This window comes from Lampris incognitus, chromosome 2 (assembly GCF_029633865.1).
Source record: "Lampris incognitus isolate fLamInc1 chromosome 2, fLamInc1.hap2, whole genome shotgun sequence".
In the NCBI taxonomy this organism is placed as follows: Eukaryota; Metazoa; Chordata; class Actinopteri; order Lampriformes; family Lampridae; genus Lampris; species Lampris incognitus.
The window spans coordinates 103,326,789-103,351,530 of record NC_079212.1 but is presented as its reverse complement, the minus strand read 5'-3'; the positions used below and the strand labels follow the sequence as shown (position 1 = coordinate 103,351,530).

The 24,742-nt window shown below is 44.1% G+C and overlaps 1 protein-coding gene across 1 annotated transcript; it reads left to right on the top strand.

Moving 5' to 3' along the window:
* The first annotated feature begins 6,414 nt into the window (after window positions 1–6,414).
* On the top strand, window positions 6,415–24,735 carry LOC130131285 (odorant receptor 131-2-like). The gene is made up of 4 exons (XM_056300917.1): window positions 6,415–6,515; window positions 8,642–8,780; window positions 10,128–10,553; window positions 24,502–24,735. Exons 1-4 carry the CDS (start codon window positions 6,451–6,453, stop codon window positions 24,733–24,735), a joined length of 864 nt encoding a protein of 287 aa, XP_056156892.1. The 5' UTR covers window positions 6,415–6,450.
* The last annotated feature ends 7 nt before the right edge of the window (window positions 24,736–24,742 follow it).

The window sequence follows — 24,742 nt, the reverse complement described above, 5'->3', positions numbered from 1 at the left end:
GAGGAAATACAGAAAATGGACTCTTACCCGAGCTACTTTGGTTTTTCAGCATAAAATTGTTTAAATTAATTAAAAAAGGCTTTGTAAAAAATTATGAGAACGAGGCATGTTCTCAAAGGGACAGGAAATGTGTAAATAGAAGAAAGAATAGTTATACTTGTTTACAGTTTGTCTTTATTTTGAAATAAAACCTATGGAAATTAATTTTGTGTAAAGTACTGGTGAACTAAGGTAGCATAAATAAGAAAGCATAAATAAGACAGTAATTTTCCTTTCTCATACAGCTCATCTCAGCTCATCTCAACCCAGTCAGACAATGTGATTCCCAATGGTTAGTGGGAGGGACCTGGTTTGGATTTCCCCCTTTTGTGTTTTGTTCAGCCTGTTCACACCGTGTTTTTGTGGGTTTCCACCCACAGTCCAAAGACATACATCCCCTCCCAGCAGGTTCAAAGAATTAATAAATTCATCAATTTAGCATGACATGATAAAATAAATGTGGTATTCAGATAGGTCCAGTTGGAACCACAAACATCAGTAAAATTTAACTGAGGTTAATGCTGAATTAACAGGATTCATGTCGGCTAAAATAGGTGGATATCACAAATAGACTACAAAGATGGTTAGCTGAAACAAATCACTTAAACAACACACACTGAATTTTTTTCATTCATAATAATTCAGAAATAAACAAGAAACCTAAAGGTGCAAAACTACACCTATATATAAAGACCGCTTTGCTTTTCGAGACACATACATCCTCATATGCCACATCTATCTATTTCCAAACAGAGATTTACTGTGATCAGGGATATAAAGATGTGATCTGGGATTAAGACTAGGTTTCCTTCACCTGTACCAGCCTTTTCTTCAGAAGGCACAAATCTGTTCCAAGATCAGTCATTTGGTGGCACTTTATCCCTCGGACAAAGCGTATAACTAAAAGATGTTTGATGGACACTTTTACCCAAATCATCTCCCCCAGCGTTGGTTATTCCAGCAAGAATCAGACCCCCTCCCCCTGACAGCCCCAGCAACATGTTCCAGATACTGAGACCCAGCTCAGAAAACCAACCATGGCCAGGCCCTGTTGCCAGAGGACCTCCATAGAACAAGTACTCTCATTGGTCTGTATCCTAACATAAGCTACAGGTCATTTTTCCCCCACATACTAAGTGTCCAAGGCTGTAAGATATTCTGCTTTTATTTAGATTAAGTCTGCAGCCCATGATTTGTCCTATTGGTATATAACATATATCAGCCAACTTTCCAACCTGCTCATACATTATACACCCCACTTTTACTGTTGGATAGTTACATAGGCTGACATTGTGTGTTTATGATTATTAGCTGCTCTGATTTGTACGGTGGCCTAAAAGCTAAAAACCACCAAGACATTTAAACAAACAATTTAAAATTTAACAAGACAAATTGACCAATAAGGAAAAAAAGAAATATTTGGTGACAACATTTCCTAAACCACTGCAGAATTTCACAATTTTTTTTAATATCAATTCTACAAATCACATTAACAGTCAAGAGACAGTTGGTAATTACATTTTGCCAGAAAATTGTTTACAAAAACAGCCGAGTGTTGTTAATTTGCTTCATCACATATCGTTTGTTAAAATGTGGTGGTGGTTTGCTCCTCTGGGCTACTGCGGATATTTTGTCATTTGTTAAATATGTCTTTACCATAGAGGCTTCAGAGGCCAGGGCTCTCCTGGTGTTTCATGCAAGGATCATGTGAAGACATGATCATGACAACCCTGGTGTGACCCATACATAAAAAACACACACAGGAAACGCTGAGATACACACCGCCCCACGTCCTTATATATCTGACAGCAGCCTGGTGGAGAGGCTCACAACGCACGTTAGTAAGGCTTCGAGGTACCTTGTTTTATTGTCCAATACTTTCCAATTGGATTTATCCTCTCTTTGATATAGAGCTATTTTTTATGATAAACGAAAATTATAGAGCTATTTTTTTTGGATTGATGACAATTAGAGTTAAGGGATTATATGCATTTATATGGTGTTTTGCAGTGTTTTTTGGAGGAGAGGTTAGAAAGGATCAGCAAAGATAAGAACTTTTTTACATTAAAATATCTAAGATATTTATTTCTCTGTAATTATGTGAACATGTTGTGGTGAATATGTTACATTTGTCTTAGTTTTTATCAAACATTTGCCTCATCTTGAATCTCTGTTGGTTTTGATTATAGGGATTTGATGAATCCGCCTCCTACGTTCATGTCTGTCTCAGAAATGACACAACTAACAAACGAGTGTCGCTGAATGGTGAGTATACAACTGTTTTGTTTTGTTTTTTTGTTTTTCTACCATGATCCAAAACAACTATATCCATAAATTAAGAGTGTGAATCATAGTAGCATGTCCAAAAGTGATTGTTTCAGCATGATTTCTCTTCTTAACCCTCAAGCGACATATTTCATGTGCTAAAATAACTAAATAGATATGTTTTTATGTGTTTTTATTTCTTTTTTTAAAGCATCCCAGATAAATGTTATTCATATCATCTTTACATGGGTCAAAAGTTGATCAAGCCGTTTTGTGGTCAATATTCATTATGGTGTCTTTAAGGTAATGTTGAGATAAACAAGACTGTCTTGGTTCTTATCTGTGTTTTAAATGTGACCCTAAACTGTGATCTCTGATATCTATCTCTGGACTAAATCAGGGTAGGCACACAGTTGTACGTGTCGCCCACTCCATGATGCAGCCCAATATGTGCACTTTTCCCAGCCAGCCAATGGGTGATGTAGTACCGATCAACTCCATCTTATTCTTTTTTTTTCTTCCTTTTTTTGGGGGGGGGGATATTTCCCCCCTTTCCCCCCCAATTGTACTTGAGCAATTACCCCACTCTTCCGAGCAGTCCCGGTCGCTGGTACACCCACTCTGCCGATCCAGGGAGGGCTGCAGACTACCACATGCCTCCTCCGATACATGTGGAGTCGCCAGCCACTTCTTTCCACCTGACAGTGAGGAGTTTCGCCAGGAGGACTTAGCGTGTGGGAGGATCACGCTATTCCCCCCCGAAAAGGCACCCCTACCGACCAACCAGAGGAGGCGCTAGTGCAGCGACCAGGACACATACCCACATCCGGCTTCCCACCCGCAGACATGGCCAGTTGTGTCTGTAGGGACGCCCGACCAAGCCGGAGGCAACACGAGGATTCGAACCAGCGATCCACATGTTGGTAGACAATGGAATAGACCACTACGCTACCCGGACGCCCCCAGCTCCATCTTATTCTTAAAGAGCAAACACAAAAATTTGGAAAAGTGAGTTTGCCTGATCAAACACCACAGAAAGATACGATCACTTCAAGATTAAGGCAGAAAAAAAATATGGTGTGCATTTGTAAATGAGCATTTCAAGAAATTTTGGGGGCATTAAAAAAAGCACCTGAAGGTAACAATAAGTTGACAAGTGTGATGTTAAATTTTACTCCAGCGGGTCGCTTGGCGGTTAATAATTTATGAAATTTACTTATTTTGCTATACTCTGTGTATATTTTCAGAAGCCAGTTCAGTTCTGATTAACTGCCCTTGTCTCGTTGCCCGTCAGGCAGCCTTTGTGTTCCTGTCGGTGTGGATGAACTGCACGGCCCTCCGTCCGGTTCATACCACCTGCTTTACATCCAACACGGATGATGTTTGTATGCAGACTGTCAATATAAAAGAGTTTGATGGGGTTTTTATTTGTCTTTTTTTTAACGTTTTTTTTTATTATTATTTATTTCCAATAAACACCAACTGATGTCTCTGGTTCAAAAACATACTACCTTTGGAGAAAAGGAGTTTACTTCAGTCTATTTTTAGTACAAATCTTTTAAACTAAAAATTAGCACATGCACTTTTATTTTACTGTTGAGGTACACTACCGTTCAAAAGTTTGGGATCACCCAAACAATTTTGTGTTTTCCATGAAAAGTCACACTTATTCACCACCATATGTTGTGAAATGAATAGAAAATAGAGTCAAGACATTGACAAGGTTAGAAATAATGATTTGTATTTGAAATAAGATTTTTTTTACATCAAACTTTGCTTTCGTCAAAGAATCCTCCATTTGCAGCAATTACAGCATTGCAGACCTTTGGCATTCTAGCTGTTAATTTGTTGAGGTAATCTGGAGAAATTGCACCCCACGCTTCCAGAAGCAGCTCCCACAAGTTGGATTGGTTGGATGGGCACTTCTTTGAGCAGATTGAGTTTCTGGAGCATCACATTTGTGGGGTCAATTAAACGCTCAAAATGGCCAGAAAAAGAGAACTTTCATCTGAAACTCGACAGTCTATTCTTGTTCTTAGAAATGAAGGCTATTCCATGCGAGAAATTGCTAAGAAATTGAAGATTTCCTACACCGGTGTGTACTACTCCCTTCAGAGGACAGCACAAACAGGCTCTAACCAGAGTAGAAAAAGAAGTGGGAGGCCGCGTTGCACAACTGAGCAAGAAGATAAGTACATTAGAGTCTCTAGTTTGAGAAACAGACGCCTCACAGGTCCCCAACTGGCATCTTCATTAAATAGTACCTGTTAGAGCCTGTTTGTGCTGTCCTCTGAAGGGAGTAGTACACACCGGTGTAGGAAATCTTCAATTTCTTAGCAATTTCTCGCATGGAATAGCCTTCATTTCTAAGAACAAGAATAGACTGTTGAGTTTCAGATGAAAGTTCTCTTTTTCTGGCCATTTTGAGCGTTTAATTGACCCCACAAATGTGATGCTCCAGAAACTCAATCTGCTCAAAGAAGTGCCCATCCAACCAATCCAACTTGTGGGAGCTGCTTCTGGAAGCGTGGGGTGCAATTTCTCCAGATTACCTCGACAAATTAACAGCTAGAATGCCAAAGGTCTGCAATGCTGTAATTGCTGCAAATGGAGGATTCTTTAACGAAAGCAAAGTTTAATGTAAAAAAAATCTTATTTCAAATAAAAATCATTATTTCTAACCTTGTCAATGTCTTGACTCTATTTTCTATTCATTTCACAACATATGGTGGTGAATAAGTGTGACTTTTCATGGAAAACACGAAATTGTTAGGGTGATCCCAAACTTTTGAACGGTAGTGTACCTGCAAAAGATAAATTTGAGAATAGTACATGTGAACTTTACATGTACTTCTAGACTTTTGCTTAAGCACATTTTTCTTCCCCCAAAGTTGGTGTAATTTTGATCATTTATTCCTATGGCAGGCCTATATGATCAAACACCACCGACACAGTTATCCAAATTCACTGGAGTGCCATCTGAGTTCATATCAAATGTGTTGACTGTTTGTGTGTGTGTGTGTGTGTGTGGGGGGGGGGGGGTTGGGGTTTTTTTTTTTTCTTTGTTCTCTCCGTTTTTGTATGTTTTGGTGGTGTCGTTTTCTTTTGGATATGTGTTTTTTGTCTTTTGTGTTGCACTGCTGTGGGCTAGGAGAAACAAAATGTTGTCTCTTTTGTGTATGAAAGTACATGATTGAGATGACAACAAATCGTTTCCGATTCTGATATCAAAAGGCTTTGTTTTTTGATTCCCTAATTGATGATTTAAATAAAATACTGTGTTGTTCCTTATCCTGTTTAGGCTCGCACCGTTTATGAAGATATAAATTATCAAAACAAATGAACAGAAAAGAAAATGTCTGTGCTTTCTGTGTTGGGTGACCAACATGGAAATTTCATTCATCTATAATCACAAAATCATCATTCATACATATTTGTGTATCACAATCTTTAAAAGAAACATCTAGATTTTTCTGTCCTGCTAGATACCGTCTGTGCAAGTAGGAGTGACACTCAGTTTTAAAACCAAAGTTGTTTTTTTAGTGTTATATGGAGAAGGTGCGAGTTTTGGTTGGAGACCTTCATCATACATGTAGATGCTGTCCTGAATTCTTTATTTTTCAGCAGCCAACTCTTACCTGACCTAGTCTGAGTTTAAATACATTTGTTGTCCACAGTCAAAGTACGTATGAATTCAAAAACCTATAAAAATATACCCCTTAATAAAAACAGGCCAAGAAATAAGGTTTAATTGCTGCACTCGTGTATTGAACATTCCACTCCACACTGAAATGTGTGCCTCAGTTTTAAAAGATGTGGCAACAGATTCAGCAAATTCATTCAAGCACCTGTCACCGTGTCCTTTTGTGAATTAAAAAAGCCTAATATATCATGTCTTGTCATCTATCTATCTATCTATCTATCTATCTATCTATCTAACTATGTCTGTCTATCTATCTTTCTGATGTATGTTTATTTTATTTCTGTATGCCATCAGATTGTGAGCAGATGACAATTACGCTCAGCTCCTCCTCTTCCAACCCTTTGGAGCTGTTGATGGGTAATACCAGCTGTTCACTGACAGGGGGCACTGTGGGCACATCCAAAGACAGCTTCTCCAATGCTCTGACAAAGAACACTGTGGCCATGCTGGTATGGCTGGCCCTAAGCGTCCTCAATGGCAGCATGGTCCACACCTTCTTACGCCATAGGTACATCCTGTCACACGAGGACACGCACATGTGAGCACACACAGATGCATGCATGCACAAACACAGTGCACTTACACACTACTGACGCAGCAATTACCTGTGTTGCATCCATAGATTTGAAACCACATTGTTGTATGATACACCTACAGTGCATCTGGAAAGTATTCACACCCCTTCACTTTCCCCACATTTTGTTATGTTACAGCCTTATTCCAAAATGGATTAAATCCCCTTTTTTCTGACCAATCTACATACAATACCCCATAGTGACAAAGCGAAAAAGGTTTTGTAGAAATTTTTGCAAATTTATTAAAAATAAAAAACTGAAATATTGCATGTACATAAGTATTCACACCCTTTACCCAGAACTTGGTTGAGGCACCCTTGGCAGCGATTACAGCCTCAAGTCTTCTTGGGTATGAAGCTACAAGCTTGGCACACCTATATTTGGGGTATTTCTCCCATTCTTCTCTGCAGATCCTCTCGAGCTCTGTAAGGTTAGATGGGGAGCGTCGCTGCACAGCTATTTTCAGGTCTTTCCAGAGATTTTGAATGGGGTTCAAGTCTGGGCTCTGGCTGGGCCACTCAAGGACATTCACAGACTTGTCCCGAAGCCACTCCTTCGTTGTCTTGGCTGTGTGCTTAGGGTCATTGTCATGTTGAAAGGTTAACCTTCGCTCCAGTCTGAGGTCCTGAGCGCTCTGGAGCAGGTTTTCATCAAGGATCTCTCTGTACTTTGCTCCATTCATCTTTCCCTCGATCCTGACTAGTCTCCCAGTTCCTGCCGCGGAAAAACACCCCCACAGCATGATGCTGCCACCACCATGCTTCACTGTGGGTATGGTATTAGCAAGGTGATGAGAGATGCCTGGTTTCCTCCAGATGTGATGTTTGGCATTCAGGCCAAAGAGTTCAATCTTGGTTTCATTAGACCAGAGAATCTTGTTTCTCATGGTCTGAGAGTCCTTTGGGTGCTTTCTGGCAAACTCCAGGCAGGCTGTCATGTGCCTTTTACTGAGCAGATGCTTCCGTCTGGCCACTCTACCATAAAGGCCTGATTGGTGGAATGCTGCAGAGACGGTTGTCCTTCTGGAAGGTTCTCCCATCTCCACAGAGGAACGCTGGAGCTCTGTCAGATTGACCATCGGGTTCTTGGTCACCTGCCTGACCAAGGCCCTTCTCCCCCGATTGCTCAGTTTGGCTGGGCGGCCAGCTCTAGGAAGAGTCCTGGTGGATCCAAACTTCTTCCATTTACGAATGATGGAGACAACTGTGCTCTTCGGGACCTTCAAAGCTGTAGAAATTGTTTTGTATCCTTCCCCAGATCTGTGCCTCAATACAATCCTGTCTCGGAGGTCCACAGACAATTCCTTTGACTTCATGGCTTGGTTTCTGCTCTGACATGCACTGTCAACAATGGGACCTTAAATAGACAGGTGTGTGCCTTTCCAAATCATGTCCATTCAATTGAATTTACTAGGGGTGGACTCCAATTAAGATGTAGAATCATCTCAAGGATGATCGGTGGAAACAGGATGAACCTGAGCTCAATTTTGAGTGTCATAGCAAAGGGTGTGAATACTTATGTACATGCAATATTTCAGTTTTTTATTTTTAATAAATTTGCAAAAATTTCTACAAAACCTTTTTCGCTTTGCCATTATGGGGTATTGTGTGTAGATTGATGGGGGAAAAAAAGAATTTAATCCATTTTGGAATTAGGCTGTAAAATAACAAAATGTGAGGAAAGTGAAGGGGTGTGAATACTTTCCGGATGCACTGTATGCACAATTGTGCACAGGTGTAACCAGACATAATGTACATGTCTAACTTTGTGGGCCCAAAACTTTTCATAATCGCCTACATACGAGTAAAAACTGTATCTATGTTTTGTTTCCCATCATTGTATCTGGGACGCAGCCAACTTTGATCTGACTGTGTAAACTTTGAAAGTTGCACGTGTGTAGAGGAAAACGGGAACAAAGTGTGTCTACCGTCTACAGACAGAAAATACACACACACACACACACACACACACACACACACACACACACACACACACACACACACACACACACACACACACACACACCTAACCCATGGCTCTCCTCAATTTCCAACCCCAGTTTCTTCTATGAGGACCCTCGCTATATCATGTTTATCTACATGGTGATCAATGATGCTCTGCAGCTGAGCCTGGTGACAGCTCTCTATGTGGTCAGCTACATATTCAGACAAATCCATGCCTCGGTTTGCTGCCTGCTGGTAAGTCATCCACATTTTACATTTTAGCAGTTTGGCAGAAGCTCAGTTTTTTTAGGGTTAAAGGTGAAATGTGTAATGTTTCCTCTTTCCTGAAACATAACATGACTTGGTAATATCGGCAGGGGGTCACTGAATGGTGTGATGTAAACAAAATATAATTACTCATGGACCTCCGCTCCACTCATTTAAGTTCCTCTGCAGGAGGCACACATCTTTTTTGATTCGCAGTTGTCATTAACATTGCTGAACCATGGTGGTCGGCTTTCAGGTGTACATTTCATATGGCACCTTAAAGTCAAGTCAGTAAAGGCTGATTAGTAATGATGATTGAAGACATATCAATGAGTCATACATTCTAGGTTCTGAATGGACTCTGTGATATTAGGCATTACTCAGGCATTATGTGTATTAAGGCGGGCTTAAGACCTGGAACATCAGTCAGTTGAAGTACCCGCTAGAATAGTAAACCAGTGGTTTTCAAGGTACCCGAAGATCGGATTGAAAATCATTGCCCTATGTGGCGACGTTGCAGTTCCTGTCCTGACCTTCCTTGCAATTCATGTCTCAGGGAATGAAGTCCTGTCCTAATCAAACTGTGGGCTCTAAACAGGTAAAACTGCAGCATTAACATGTAAAGCTGGTCAGTACTATAAAACAGATCAGTGACTCTCTTTGCTGTTACTAAGTCATACCATGAAAAGTGATCCTTAAACAAAGCAGCTCAGCACCAGTGTGACAACTGCTACCTCTTCTTTTTAAAGGAAAACTATTTTCAGGACTTTCTTTCATAGCCTTATGAGTTGAACAATGGGTGGCAGAATCTTATCAATTGATTCAGCACTGAGCAATCTAGTGTCAGCTGACTGCTACGCACCAAGCTGCAATGTGATTTTTCAGGGAGATAGCGAATTCCAAATAACAGGCTCAGACTGTTATGAGAAATGTCTGAAAACACTCTATAATTAAAAGAAAATCTCAGCACAGTAAATCAGCACACTGACAGACCATTTTTACATTCTCTTTTTGTACTGATGTCCAATCTTCTCACACATTTAGTGTTTTCTCCCTGCAACAACTCACTCCTCATGGGATTACATAACTAGACACTTGCTCCAGGTTAGAAATGGATCAATATTTGTTTAATGATTGATTACTTGGCCAAGGTTCTTAAAACTCCTCTCATAACATTCTGGGCCTGTTACTTTTTAATCCAACATAATCTGACCTCCTCTACTTTACTTCCTCTCCCCTCTCCTCCCACCTCTGCTGCTCTCCTCGCCATTTCTCTCCCATCCCTCACTCCCTTCTCCATCATCACCCTTGTGAACCTGGCCCATCCTCGGTCAGATAATTTCAGCCGTCCTGACCACCCGCTCCACCCCGCTAATCTTGGCCGGCATGGCCGTGGAGCGCTACATCTCCATCTGTTTCCCCCTGCACTACAGCCACATATGCACTGTGCCACGCACCCTCTTCCTCATCGGGATGATCCTCGTCCTCACAAGTTTGCCTCCTATTACCGACCTCCTGATTACCATTGTCAAGGAGCCGCCACAGTTCTTCCAGTCCAACATCTTCTGTGACCACTCACTCCTCTTCCGCGGCCAGGCCATCTACTACAAGAACTGTGTGTTTGACGGGACCTACCTGTCCTTCGTTGCACTGACGCTGCTCTACACCTACTGTAAAATCATGCTGACAGCACGGGCAGCATCCACCAGCCTGACGTTGGTGAAGAAGGCTCGCAACACCGTGCTGCTCCACGGCGTACAGGTGATCATTAAATCAGATGTACTTGAGTCAGTTTAAATGAACATATTAGAGAAATGTAGCCCCACCCTTCACAAGCCCCCATTTAATCCAAAATTCAAATCATCAGGATTTGCGACACTTCAAGTTGTACACCACACTGATAGGGGGCGCTATGAGATTTTTTGGGTGAAGGCTTGGGGTTCCTTAACTTAAAGTGGCAGTAGACAACTTTTTGCTTTAACTTATCATTATGAAGCAAATGTTGACTGCACAGTGTAATGGCTATAGAATAATTACACCATCGGCGTTTAGATTGGTTTTCTATAAGCCTCGCCTTTACTATGCAATTCTGTCTGGCACCGCATACGATCTCACCGGGGAATGAAGGCTCAATTTATGGCACAAAGGAAGTAAGCAGGGTGCAAACTACAGGGCAGCCAGGGGAGGCTTGACTCCCCTTAATAACACATGAGCTCCCTGAAAACATGATTTGTGAAATTTTGGGGGGATCTGTAAAATATTGACAATATGCTATGCATTTCAATGTTTCTGTGTCTTCATCATCATGGCTCATGCGTAAAACTAGGCTATTAGCATACAGATAGCTATGTCAAAAAGAAAACAAGGGAGTTTAGTCGCACATTTTGGATTTAAAAAAAAAAATCTAAGCCAATCGAAGAGCAACGAGAGCAAAAGGCAGCTTCTACAACCGACGCTGATGCTACACCTACTGAGATTGCTGTCAGCACAAACCCGCTAATGCCCAGTGTGACAACACAGGACAAGCCGACAGAAGAAGCTGGAGATGGAGGAAACAGCTCGAAAGAGGGAGAGGCCAATGGTAATGCTAAATCCACCTGCCCCTCTCTCCCACCTAACTGGACCAGCCAGCAGTGTAGGGAATGGAAGACTCATAACACATTCATTAAGGGTGGAAGCTTGGGATGCAGTGTAACCGAGCACATTTTCCTCCCATTGTGGTATTCGTTCTGCGCTGTACTGCACCACGAGGCGACATCAATAACCGCTCTCACTGGCAATTGGCCAGTGAGTCTTTTTGTAGGTTACAGTAGTCACCCTCTCCGGGAAGTGCGCCCTCGCGCTTCTTTATTCCTGCGCTCCGAAAAGACTTCTGAGGATCTGCACGCTTCCGGACACTTCTAGATCCCACTGCTGTCATCAATGTAACCGAGTATATTTTCCGCCCGCTGCGAGATTCCATCTTGGAGTTGTGCTGCACCATGAGGTGACATCGCTAACCACTCGACTAAAGGGGGCCGACTCCTGGCGAATGGCCAGTGAGTCTTTTTGTAGGTTACACACAGTATGCAGAGACACAAAAACCTTTTGCTTTCTGAAAAGGTCATTTACATTTTTTCACATGTGTAACAGAGCACTTTCCTAACAGGATGGTGCCCCCGTCGCAACATACAATGCGGGTGATGTACCTTCACATTCCCTGTATATCAGATGTGCTGACATACAGCAAGTAAGCCTACATGCTTCCAGCTATAAATGTTTCCTTGCAACAAGAGTCACAGTCAGTATTTTCTTTGAAACACATGCTAGCGCCCCCCGGTTAAAAAAAAAAAAGAAAAGAAAAAAAACTGAGCTCCCCAGAAAGCTACAGTATAGAAGGGTTTCCGTGCAACGTTATCACAGAGATGCGTGCACAACTAGGGGGCAGAAAGCAGCTACAGTGCAGAGATTTTAACCAAGATAGAGCTCAGATACAACAGAGATGACGTGCAGTTGTTGTGCAATAAATTGCACAAACAGTGTGCATTTTAACTTCTGGAGTGATTCTGAATTGCTGGTTCATCTAGAATAGAGTAAGTATCATCTTTCTTGCTTAACAAGTTGCTACTAGTCTTATTCCAGCTGCTTAAGTATTAGTCCTTTTGTCTATACATCTGCTGCTGGCTCCTAGTGGGATCTTATTCTAGCTGTAGCTGTCTTATTCTATTTACTTACTTGTCTTATTTACTTAATGTAGCTGTTTTTCACCTGTGCCCTTAAATATTTCTTGTTGCCTAGCTGTTTTGACTTAGTGATCCTTTCAGCGTATAAATATATTCCTTGGTAACTTGCTGTTGCAGTTTTAATAGTATTGTGTGAGGTTTGATAGAGTATTACATAAGTGACCAGTTTCTAGGCAATAGGCCTCTTTTCAACGTACCTCTTTGACCAATTGGGTGTTAAGTGACCAGGGTGTGGCCTGTACTCATAGCAGACAATTAGCAAGCAGTGTTCTTTAAATCACTGCTGCTACTTGGAGCATCTGGCAAACAAGCCTAGATTGAACGAAGGCTAGAGTAAACAAACGCAAGCGCGACTTTTTCAAGCCAAGACTTCGTCAAGCACGGACTGCTCTTTTTAGATCCGGTCAGTCAACTGTATTTTGTGTACCTAGTATAGACTATTTGTTTTCTTCGCATTCCTGTCCTTTCCTCTTCCCGGGGCTGGCATGGATGTTGGGTCACTCCTGGGCGCTGTGACCCTACCAATCTCATCTATCCCACTCTCTCCACTCACGTTGAGCAAGTGGTGACGAGAGGGCTCTGGAATTGCCAGTCTGCGGTGCCGAAGGCTGAGTTTATCTCAGGCTACGCATCCTTGCTCTCCCTCAACTTTCTTGCTCTAACTGAGACCTGGATCATGCCAGAAAACACTACCACACCCGCAGCTCTGTCTGGTGTGTACTCTTTTTCTCACACTCCCGGAGCTGGGAGGCGGGGTGGTGGTACTGGCCCGCTGATCTCCCTGAAATGGGAATACTCTCTTGTTTCCATTCCACAATTTTCTCCGCCCTCTTTTGAATTTCATGCTGTTACTGTCTCTTATCCAGTCAAACTCACCATCGTGGTTGTGTACCACCCACCAGGCCCCCTTGGTGAGTTTCTGGAGGAGCGTGACACACTTGTCTTGCACTTCCCTGTTGATGACTCTGCACTTATCCTTCTTGGTGACTTCAACATCCACACTAACAAGCTAGATCCTCTTCTCTCTTTCCTCTCCTTTGACCTTCACCTCTCACCCTCTCCTCCTACCCACAAGGCCGGCAACCAGCTGGACCTTATCTTTACTAGACACTGTCCTATTTCCAATCTCTCTGTTATTCCCCTCCAGCTCTCTGACCACTATTTCATGTCCTACTCTATCTCCCTCTATTCACCCCGCCCCAGCCCCTTCCCCTACCCACATGGTTTCCCCCCATAGACACCTTCGCTCTCTCTCCACCACTGATCTTTCTTCCTCTGTTACCTCTATCCTCCCTACACCTGAATCTTTCTCTCTCCTACCCCCTGACACTGCTATCTTCTTCTCTCTACCCTCTCCTCTTCTCTGGACAATCTCTGTCCCCTCACGTCCAGGCCTGCACGCCCAACTCCACCTGCCCCTTGGCTGACCGACTCGGTATGTACTGACAGACGGAGCCTGAGAGTGGCAGAGCGCAAATGGAGAAAAGGCAAGCTCCCAGAGGACCTTCTCAACTTCCAGTTTCTTCTTTCCACTTTCTCCTCCTCCCTTTCTGCTGCTAAGGCTGCCTTCTATCGCTCTAAAATCCTATCCTCTGCCTCTAATCCTAAGGAACTCTTTGAAACCTTCTCTACACTTCTTCAACCCCCATCTCCTCCTCCTACTTCCTCCCTTGTCCCTGATGACTTCACTAACTTCTTTGACGAGAAGGTAAACGACATCAGATCCTCCTTTTCTCACCACCTGGTTAGTGCTGCTTGCACTATCCCACCCTCTGCACCCTCCTTCACCTCTCCACGTCCCACCCTATCCTACCTCGCTCCCCTCTCCCCCGACGAGGTTCTAAACCTCATCAGATCTAGTCGCCCCACCATATGCTCCCTTGACCCGGTCCCCTCCCTTCTTCTTCAGTCTATAGCACCTGAACTCCTTCCCTATCTAACCCACCTCATCAACACCTCCCTCCAGGAAGGATGCTTTCCATCTGCCTTCAAGACTGCTAGAGTCACCCCCCCTTCTCAAGAAACCATCACTTAACCCCTCTGATGTCAAAAACTACAGTCCAGTTTCCCTTCTACCCTTTCTATCCAAAACTTTCGAACGTGCTGTCTTTAACCAACTTTCTTTGTACCTCCACCAGAACAACCTCCTGGACCCCAACCAGTCTGGGTTCAGGGTGGGTCACTCGACAGAGACGGCCCTCTTCGCAGTGACAGAATTGCTGCACTATGCGAGAGCAAACTCTCTCTCTTCTGTCCTGATACTCCTCGACCTGTCAGTTGCGTTTGACACAGTGAACCACCAGATCCTCCTCTCTACCCTTGAGGGGCTGGGTGTCACAGGCTCTGCACTCTCAATGTTTGCAACCTACCTGACGGGTCGCTCCTACCAGGTGACATGGAGGGGATCTGTGTCAGAGCCTCACAGACTGACTACAGGCATTCCACAGGGTTCGGTTCTGGGTCCTCTCCTTTTCTCCCTGTACACAACATCCCTGGTTTCTGTTATTCGCTCGCATGACTTCTCTTACCATTGTCATGTCGATGACACCCGGCTGATCTTGTCCTTTCCTCCCTCTGACACACAAGTAGAGACACGCATTGGCTGCATGCTTGACTGACATCTCGGAGTGGATGGCGACACACCACCTGAAGCTCAATCTGGACAAGACAGAGCTGATGTTCCTCCCGGGGAAAGGTTGCCCGCACCGAGAACTGGCCATCACCATTGACAACACTGTGGTGATGCCAAATCAGACTGTGAGGACTCTGGGTGTGATCCTGGACGACCAACTGTTGTTTGCTGAAAACGTTGCATCGGTTGCTCGCTCCTGCAGATTTCTCCTCTATAACATCAGAAGGATTCGCCCATTCCTCACCGACGAGATGGCACAGGTGCTCATTCAGGCTCTGGTCATCTCCCGGCTGGAATACGGCAACTCCCTCCTTGCTGGCGCCCCGGCATCGGCCATCAGACCTCTGGAGCTTGTTCAGAAAGCTGCAGCTCGTCTGGTGTTCAACCACCCTAAGTTCTCCCACACAACTCCCCTTCTCATGTCCCTGCACTGGCTCCCAGTAGCTGCTCACATCCAGTTTAAGACTCTGGTGCTAGCCTACAGTGCAGTGAAAGGAACAGCGCCTTCCCATCTCCAGGCCATGGTCAAGCCCTACACCCCCGCCCGACCACTTCACTCTGCTGCCTCGGGACGTCTGGTTGACCCGTCACTCAGAGGCCCTTGCTGCCGATCGACCCGGTCACAGCTCTTTTCTGTCCTGGCCCCACAGTGGTGGAATGAACTCCCCACTGATGTCAGGGCAGCGGAGTCGCTGCCCATCTTTCGGTGCAGGTTGAAAACTCACCTCTTTAAGAACTACTACCCTGTTACTTGTTCTTAGCACTTCTTGTATTCACTCCTTAAAAAAAATCTCTTTCTTGCACTTTTACTCTAGCACTGGTTTTGCTCTTAGATGCTTGTTTAGATGCACTTATGACCTCTGATGACTAGTAGTTCTCCTGATTTCCTACATTAAATGCACTTGTTGTAAGTCGCTTTGGATAAAAGCGTCGGCTAAATGACTGTAATGTAATGTAATGTAAAAACCGCCAAAAGGATGGGTGGAAAATGTTCAATATTCCAATGGGGTCCCATGCCTTTGGAATGTTGAACATTTTCATTGTTGAACCGCTTTGGTAGCTCTCAAAGTTTATGCATCTCATAGTCTTTTGAAAGCTACCAAATGTTGAACATTTTGATTGTTGAACCGCTTTGGTAGCTCTCAAAAGATTATGCATCGCAATCTTTTGAGAGCTACCAAAGCGGTTTTGCCCCCTGGCTGCGAACACACCCAGTAATGTTTGTAAACAGGAAACCCATCTATAGTTCGCACACTGGAAGTAAATCAACCATTGCACAGCCAAAATAGGAAGAGGACAGCACTTTGGTTTTCACTGGTAGCTATCGGCAGCGGATGGTGAAACAACTGAAGTGACAGTTGAAACTCTACCCGGCAAGAGAAAAAGAACCACATTGATGGAGGAGGAAAAGGGAGTGAAGAGGAGAGTGGTAGAAACAGAGCTAAGAAAACTTCGGACGGGTATTCACTCGATGGGGCGAGCTCTGGTTTTGTATCGAACTCTGTTTCCCCATCAAATTCTATTTCCCCTAGCGACGCGAACATAGTTGCATGGAAACAGGTTAGCTATCAGTTACAGTTAGGTTAAGGTAAGCGTTAGGTTAAGCTTAGGGCAAGGCTGAAGTTAGGTTAAGCTTAGAGTAAGGCTGAAGTTAGGTTAAGGTTAGGGTTAGGTTGAGGTTAGGTTAAGATTAGGGTTAGATTGCAGTTACGTTAAGGTTAATCAAGCGTCCCGGTGTTGTATCGAACTCTAGCTAAGGGGAAAAAAAAGATCTCGACAGGGAAACAGTTCGAGACAACACCCGGGACTTGAGAGGATTCCAAACCTAAACTCAGTTGGCATTCTTTTTACTGGATCATTAAGTAACACAACCTGCCTATGTATTAATACTAACGGATGTTTTACTCTGCTTTTATCATAACACTGAGATCAGGGTTTCTAATTAAAATTGGGATTCTTATTGTTATTTCTTGCTTTGGACAGTAACCAGGATGCTAATAAATGGAAAGCAAGCTGGCTGCCTTTGTGACAATGGAACAAACAATATAAACACTTGGAAACGCCAGGAGGGAAAGGTGAAAAGTTGTCTACAGCTGCTTTATCTCATCTCATCTCATCTTCAGCCGTTTTTCCGGGGTCGGGTCGTGGTGGCAGCAAACTAAATAGGGAACTCCAGATGTCCTTTTCCCCATCAATGCCCTCCAGCTCCTCCTGGGGGATCCCGAGGCATTCCCAGGCCATATTGGACATGTAGTCCCTCCAGCAAGTTCTGGGTCTACCCCAGGGTCTCCTTCCAGTTGGCCGTGCCCGGTAAACCGCCAAAGGAAGAAGCACAGGAGGCATCCTAATCAGATGCCCGAACCATCTCAACTGGCTCCTTTCGATTGAAGGAGCAGCGGCTCTACTCAAAGCTCCCTCCGGATGTCCGAGTTCCTCACCCTATCTCTAAGGCTGAACCCAGACACCCTACGGAGGAACCTCATTTCAGCCACTTGTATTTGCAATCTCACCCTTTCGGTCACTACCCAAAGCTCATAACCATAGGTGAGGATTGGAAAGAAGATTGACTGGTAAATTGAGCTTTGCCTTCCGGCTCAGCTCCTTCTTTGCCACAACGGTCCGGTACAACATCCGCATTACGGCTGATGCTGCACCAATCTATCTGTCAATCAACCGCTCTATCCTACACTCACTCATGAACAAGACCCCAAGATACTTGAACTCCTTCACTTGGGGCAGCAACTCATCCCCAACCCGGAGGGAGCAATCCACCATTTTCCAGTAGAGAACCATGGCCCTCAGACTTGGAGATGCTGACTCTCATCCCAGCCATTTCACACTCAGCTGCAAACCACCCCAGTGTGCGCTGGAGATCGCGTTCTGATGAAGCCAACAAAACCACATCATCTGCGAAGAGCAGAGATGCAATTCTGAGGTTAACAAAATGGATGCACTCCTCACCTTGGCTGCGCGTTGAGATCCTGTCCATGAATATCGCAAACAGAATCGGAGACAAGGGACAACCTTGGCAGAGTCCGACACCCACCGAAAACGTGTTTGACTTCGTGCCAAGAATGTGGACACAGCTCTCACTTTGGTTATACAAGGACCTGATGGCTTGTAGCAACTGCCCCGATACCCCATACTCCCGCAGTACCCCCCACAGAGTGCCCCGGGGTACACGGTCGTAAGCCTTCTCCAAGTCCACAAAACACATGTAGACTAGCTGGTCAAACTCCCATGCCCCCCTCAGCACTTCTGCAAGGGTAAAGAGTTGGTCCGTTGTTCCCCGGTCAGGACGAAATCCGCATTGTTCCTCCTGGATCCGAGGTTCGACAATCAGTCGAACCTCCTTTCGAGCACCCTAGAGTAAACTTTACCAGGGAGGCTGAGCAATGTGATGCTCCGATAATTGGAGCACACCCTCCGGTCCTCCTTTTTTTGGGGGGGGGGCTGCTTTAAAGGGATTAAAAAAAACCATTATACTTTTCATAGATAAGTCTGTTTTTTGGCTTTTTATACTATATATGAAACCCTTAATGATTCTCAGTGCTTACATAAAGCATTCACTTTAAAGTATTCAACAACAACTGTAAAGGCAGCTATGATTAGTGGTCCCTCTTTACAATCAAACCTGTATTATTGCTCTATGACATATTATCAGATGGCTTGCTACAAGGAGGGCTGGATGGTCAATAACCGAAAGGAAAGGAAGCCAGGAGGATTAATATAAACGCCCGATAAAAACGTGGGCATTTATAGTCATCTCTCCAGAGAAAACTCACTAGAACAGGGTAATGCCTGGGAAACTCTGAGTACAAGAATAAGTAGGAGTGAATAGCTAATGGGAAATGATTGTTGAAAGCTGGTCTAAAACATGTCTCGCCACTATTCATGAGTTTCTGGAGTTTCCACAGGCCTCTGCATGAGTGAAAACTTTCCCCCCACAGGGCAATGTTGTAGGATTAGACCTGCGGTGAACTGTCAGAGCCTTCTAGGCCTTCGGTGAAGGCCTAAGACTCCACAGAAAAAGGAAAACACTTTCATAAATATAATACAATCTTCTAATCAATCTGTTAATATTGCATTACATTTTGATTTCGACTACACATATGAATTCGGGAGGCTCTGCTTGCAGTCTCTCGGCCAAAAAAACCCCATCCAATCAGCTTTTTCCCTCTGTTGTAACGGTGTGAGAAGACTCCTCCTGCCAGAGCCTTCGGCATCTCGAGTGAAGGTCTCTGCTATCTAAATGAGTTAGGTGTTAATACTGGATTGATAGATTACTTAACCAATCAGATTTTGATGCGTAGCGGATGGGCATATTCTTTTATACTTGCACAGCGTCATAGGGCCTTCGCTGCATACAGCCTAAATGACCAATTGTTCAGCCCATCAGCAGCAGCGCCTAGGTCTGTGGTTGAAACCATTGTGGTTGCGTTCTGCAGCACATCGCGGTAGTTGGTAGCTAATTTTAGCTAGCATTTGTGTTTTTGCTTTAGTTAGCTAAGCTAGCTAGCCGTGAATGAGAATAATGTCTCAACGAGAACTCGTGAATGATGTGGTGGCAGATTTATTAGTCACACATTTTTCAAGACGATCGTTTGGGGAAAAGCAAAGGATTGTGGAGATGGGCAGACCAACCCCACAGTTAGCGGCTCTGACCCAACCCAGGAAGATGTATGTGTGGCATTTCCAGGCAAGCACCTACGAAAGGTACCCGTGGCTCACTGGATCCGAGCAAAGAAAACTTGACTGCTGGGCGTGCTTGCTTTTCTCGTCAGAGCAGGGGTCATGGAACTACACAGGCTTCCAAAACCTGGCTTGTCTTATTTAAAAGCCAAAAGAGTGCTCTATGACTGTGTGATCGACCGTGTCATCCAGAAAGAAAGGAGAATGGATTTAGTCTTCAAATAGACAACACTGGTGAGTCAAATGTATTTTTTTGTACAGCTAGTTGGTTTGCTTAATGTTTGATTGTTTCTATGCCAAGCGGCCCGGCTAGGATGTGTTTGTTGAGTTTCTTGATAGCATATTTATATGCCCAGCGGGATTACTTCCTGTAAAGCTGTACGTTACACCATGTTGCCACACGATGTCGCTGTTGTGAAAGTGAAAAGTGTCAAATAACTTGATGATGGTGATGATTGTGATGATAACCACTTTTGCGACTAAAACATTGTAGCATGGCGATATGATGGCTGTCTTTGGGTAATTATGAGGAGGTGATGTCTCACCGAAGGCCTAGGTCTGAAATGCACGGTCCGCTACTGGATTAGATGACAGCCTTGGTGACTGTGTCAGCAAGGGAACCCGATGTAAAATTTTGCTAAATCAGTATGCGGATTGACAAGACCATACCAGATCGATCGAGGCCCTCGTTAACAATGGCTGCCATTGGTGCAGTGCCCTCACATGGTACCAATGGAAACTATAAAATCCCCTGTGGCAACCCCTGAAAAACTAGGAACAAGCCAAAAGAAGAAGAAGATGACAGTTTTATAGGATGGCTACCTGATCATTTGGGTGGGCTAAGCCAACCCAAGCCCCACTTAAAATCAGGCCTGATTTGGGGTAAACAAATTGAAATTTCACTCATCAAGAATGATACAAAAATGAGTATGGAAAATCTTGCTGTCAGATATAACTACTACTACTTTTGTCTGCTCCCGTTAGTAGTCACCACAGCAGATCATCTGTTTCCATCTCTTCCTGTCCTCGTCATCTTCCTGTCATGCCAGCCACCTGCATGTCCTCTCTCACCACATCCATAAACGTCCTTTGGCCTTCCTCTTTTCCACTTCCCTGGCAGCTCCATATTCAGCATCCTTCTCCCGATATACCCAGCATCTCTCCTCCACACATGCCCAAGCCATCTCAATCTTGCCTCTCTTGCTTTGTATCCAAACCATCCAACCTCAGCGGTCCCTCTAATATACTCATTCCTAATCTTGTCCTTCTTTGTCACTCCCAACGAGAAACTTGGCATCTTCGACTCTGCCACCTCGAGCTCCACCTCCTGTCTTTTTGTCAGATCTACAGTCTCCAAACCATACTACATAGCTGGTCTCACTACCGTCCTGTAAACCTTCACTTTTAACTCTTGCTGGTACCCTTCTGTCAAAAACCAATCCTGACGCTCTTCTCCACCCACTCCACCCTGTCTGCACTCTCTTCTTCACCTCTCTTCCACACTCCCCATTACTTTGAACAGTTGACCCCAAGTATTTAAACTCATCCACCTTCACCATCTCTACTCCTTACAGCCTCACCATTCAGCTGTCCTCCCTCTCGTACACGCATATGTATTCTGTCTCGCTCCTACTGATTTTCATTCCTATTCTCCAGTGCATACCTCCACCTGCTCCCTACTCTCAGTACAGATCACAATGTCATCGTTGAACGTCATAGTCGATTGAGACTCCTGCCTGATCTCGTCCATCAATCTGTCCATCACCATTGCAAACAAGAAAGGGGTCAGAGCTGATCTTTGATGTAATCCATCCTCCACCTTTAACCTATCCATCATTCTTACTGCACACCTCACCAGTGCTACTGCCCTCATACATAGTTCTCTGCCATTCCTGACTTCCTCATACAATATCACACCTCCTCTCTCGGCCCCCTGTCATATGCTTTCTCTAAATCTACAAAGAAACAATGTAATTCCTTCTGACATTTTCTATACTTCTCCATCAACATTCTCAAAGCAAACATCAAATCTGTAGTGCTCTTTCGTGTCATGATACCATACTGCTGCTTGCTAACCATCACCTCTCCTCTTAACCTAGCTTCCACTACTCTTTCTCATAGCTTCATGTTGTGGCTGATAAACTTTATACCTATGTAGTTACAACAGCTGTGCACATCACCTTTATGCTTGCAAATTGGTACCAGTATACTTCTTTTCCACTCCTCAGGCATGCTATCACTTTTCAAGATTGTGTTAAACAATCTAGTTAAAAACTCCACGGCCATCTCTCCTAAACATCTCTATGCGTCCACAGGTATGTCATCTGGACCAACCGCCTTTCCACTCTTCAGCTTCTTCATAGATGCCCTCACTTCCTCCATGCTAATCCACCACACTTCCCTCTTTACCATCCCCACATCATCCAACCTTCTCTCTCTCATTTTCTTCATTAATCGGCCCCTGAAAGTACTCCTTCCAGTTGCACGTGATTCAATTCCTTTGGATACTCCTTCCACCTTCTCAACACACTCTCCTCACTTCCCGGTACATTTCCATCTCTATCCTTCATCACCATAGCCTGCTGCACATCCTTCCCAGCTCGGTCCCGCTGTCTAACCGATCGGTACAAGTTCTTTTCTCCTTCCTCAATGTCCAGCCTCATACAACTCACCATATGCATTTTCCTTTGCCTTTGCCACCTCTTTCTTCACTTTATGCTGCATCTGCTTGAACTCCTGTCTACTTTGTCCATCTCTCTATCTCACTTCTTCTTTGCCAACCTCTTCCTCTTTATACTTTCCTGTACTTTGTCATTCCACAACCAAGACTCTTTTGTTTTCCTTGCTCTGTCCAGATGACACACAACTACTTTTCTAGCTGTCTCCCTCACTGTTTCTGCAGCAGTTCCCTAGCCATCTGACAACTCTTCACTACCACCCAGTGCCTGTCTCAGCTCCTCCCTGAACTCCACACAACAGTCTTCCTTCTTCAACTTCCACCATTTGATCCTTGGCTCTGGTTTCACTCTCTTCCTCTTCTTAAGCTCCAAAATCATCCTACAGACCACCATCTGATGCTGCCTAGCTACGTTCTCCCGTCACTGCCTTGCAGTCCCCAATCCCTTTCAGATCTTCTGCATAAGATATAGTCCATGTGTGTGCACCTTCCTCCACTCTTACACGTCACCCTGTGTTCCTCCCTCTTCTTGAAATGTGTATTCACCACAGCCATTTCTATTCTTTTCACAAAATCCACCACCATCTGTCCTTCCACATTCCTTTCCTTGAAACCATATCTCCTCATCATCTCCTCATCACCACTGTTCCCTTCATCAACATGCCCATTGAAGTCTGCCCCAATCACCACTTTCTTTGTGCACACTCTCCACCACCATCCAACTCACTTAAGAATTCTTCTTTCTCTTCCATTTCACCCCCAAATTGTGGGGCATATGTGCATACAAAATTCATCATCACACCTTCAATTTCTAGCTTCATACTCATCAATCTGTCTGACACTCTTCACCTCCAGCACTCTTGACATACTCTTCCATCAGAATTACCCCTACCCCATCTCTCCTCCCATCCGCACCATGGTAAAAGAGTTTGAACCCACCTCCAATGCTCCTGGCCTTACTCCTCTTCCACCTGGTCTCTTGCACACACAGTATATCTACCTTCCTTTTTTCCATGATATCAGCCAGCTCGCTTCCTTTACTGGTCATAGTGCCAACATTAAGAGTTCAGATTCTCACCTCCACACTCCTACCCTTCCTCCACTTCTGCTGCCTCTAGCATGCCTTCCCCCTCTCCTTCTCCTTCCTCCAACAATAGCTAAATTTCCACTGGGACTCTGATGGCCAACAGTACTGATGGTGGCTATTTGTAATCCAGGCCTCGACTGAGGCAGTATGGATTTATGATCCGCATATTTGATTTGGCAAAGATTTTATGCCGGATGCCCTTCCTGAAAAAACCCTCCCCATTTATCCGGGCTTGGGACAAGCACTAACAGCGCACTGGCTGGTGCATCCTCAGTGGCTTGGTTCGTTTGATGTAATGTATATACAATCGAAATTGAATAATATCTTCAAACAGGTGCAATGCAATAACATATTTTTATTTTTTTGTACTAAGTTTTTCCTTCAACAGATTATTACTTTGTTTGTTTTTTTATGCAAAGTAGCTCATTGATCTGGAAAGAAGCTCAATCTTATTCACAAACTCACACTTCTATAGTTCTATAATCCATATCTATGAGCAAAGGCAGGTGAGCAAAGACAGAAAAAATATTCAAGGGTAAGGCTTAAGCTTGGAAATGAAAAGAGAAAAATCATAAAAAACATTTTGCAATATCAAGTATATTTTAAAAATGAACAACTCAGTGTTCAGCTAGTTATGAGTCCCTCTCAGATGGAGCCTGCCTAATTTTGTCCTATTATGAACTGCTTTTAAGTTGCATCACAGTACAATTCGTCAACATTTCAACAGTTATGCACACACCCTTTTCATTGTGCGCATGTACCCCACCCTTGCATTTTCTGTGTTCAGCTGCTGCAGATAATTAATCATAGTCACTAAAAATGAAGACTTCATCAATGGATCTGTTAACATAAGTGTTGCCTTGTCCTTCAGATGAATTTTATTTCCCTTTCTGTTACAGCTGCTGCTCTGCATGCTGGCTTTTGTCGTTCCCTCACTCCAGGCCGCTCTCATCTACCTCTTCCCCCTCTTGAGCCTGGAGATCCGCTACATCTTCTTCCTGCTTGTCTACATCATTCCTCGTTTCCTCAGCCCTGTCGTCTATGGTTTCCGTGATGAGAAATTCAGGAAGTACTGGACCCGGTACCTGGCCTGTCAGAATGGCTTGACCTCCAGCGTCAGGCCCACCTGCTGAAGGTGAA

Coding starts and splice junctions, on each gene's coding strand:
- LOC130131285 (XM_056300917.1), top strand. CDS start 6,451: ATGCTGGTATGGCTGGCCCTAAGCGTCCTCAATGGCAGCATGGTCCAC. Junction 6,516..8,641: donor CACACCTTCTTACGCCATAG/GTACATCCTGTC, acceptor TTCCAACCCCAG/TTTCTTCTATGAGGACCCTC. Junction 10,554..24,501: donor TGCTGCTCCACGGCGTACAG/GTGATCATTAAA, acceptor TTTCTGTTACAG/CTGCTGCTCTGCATGCTGGC.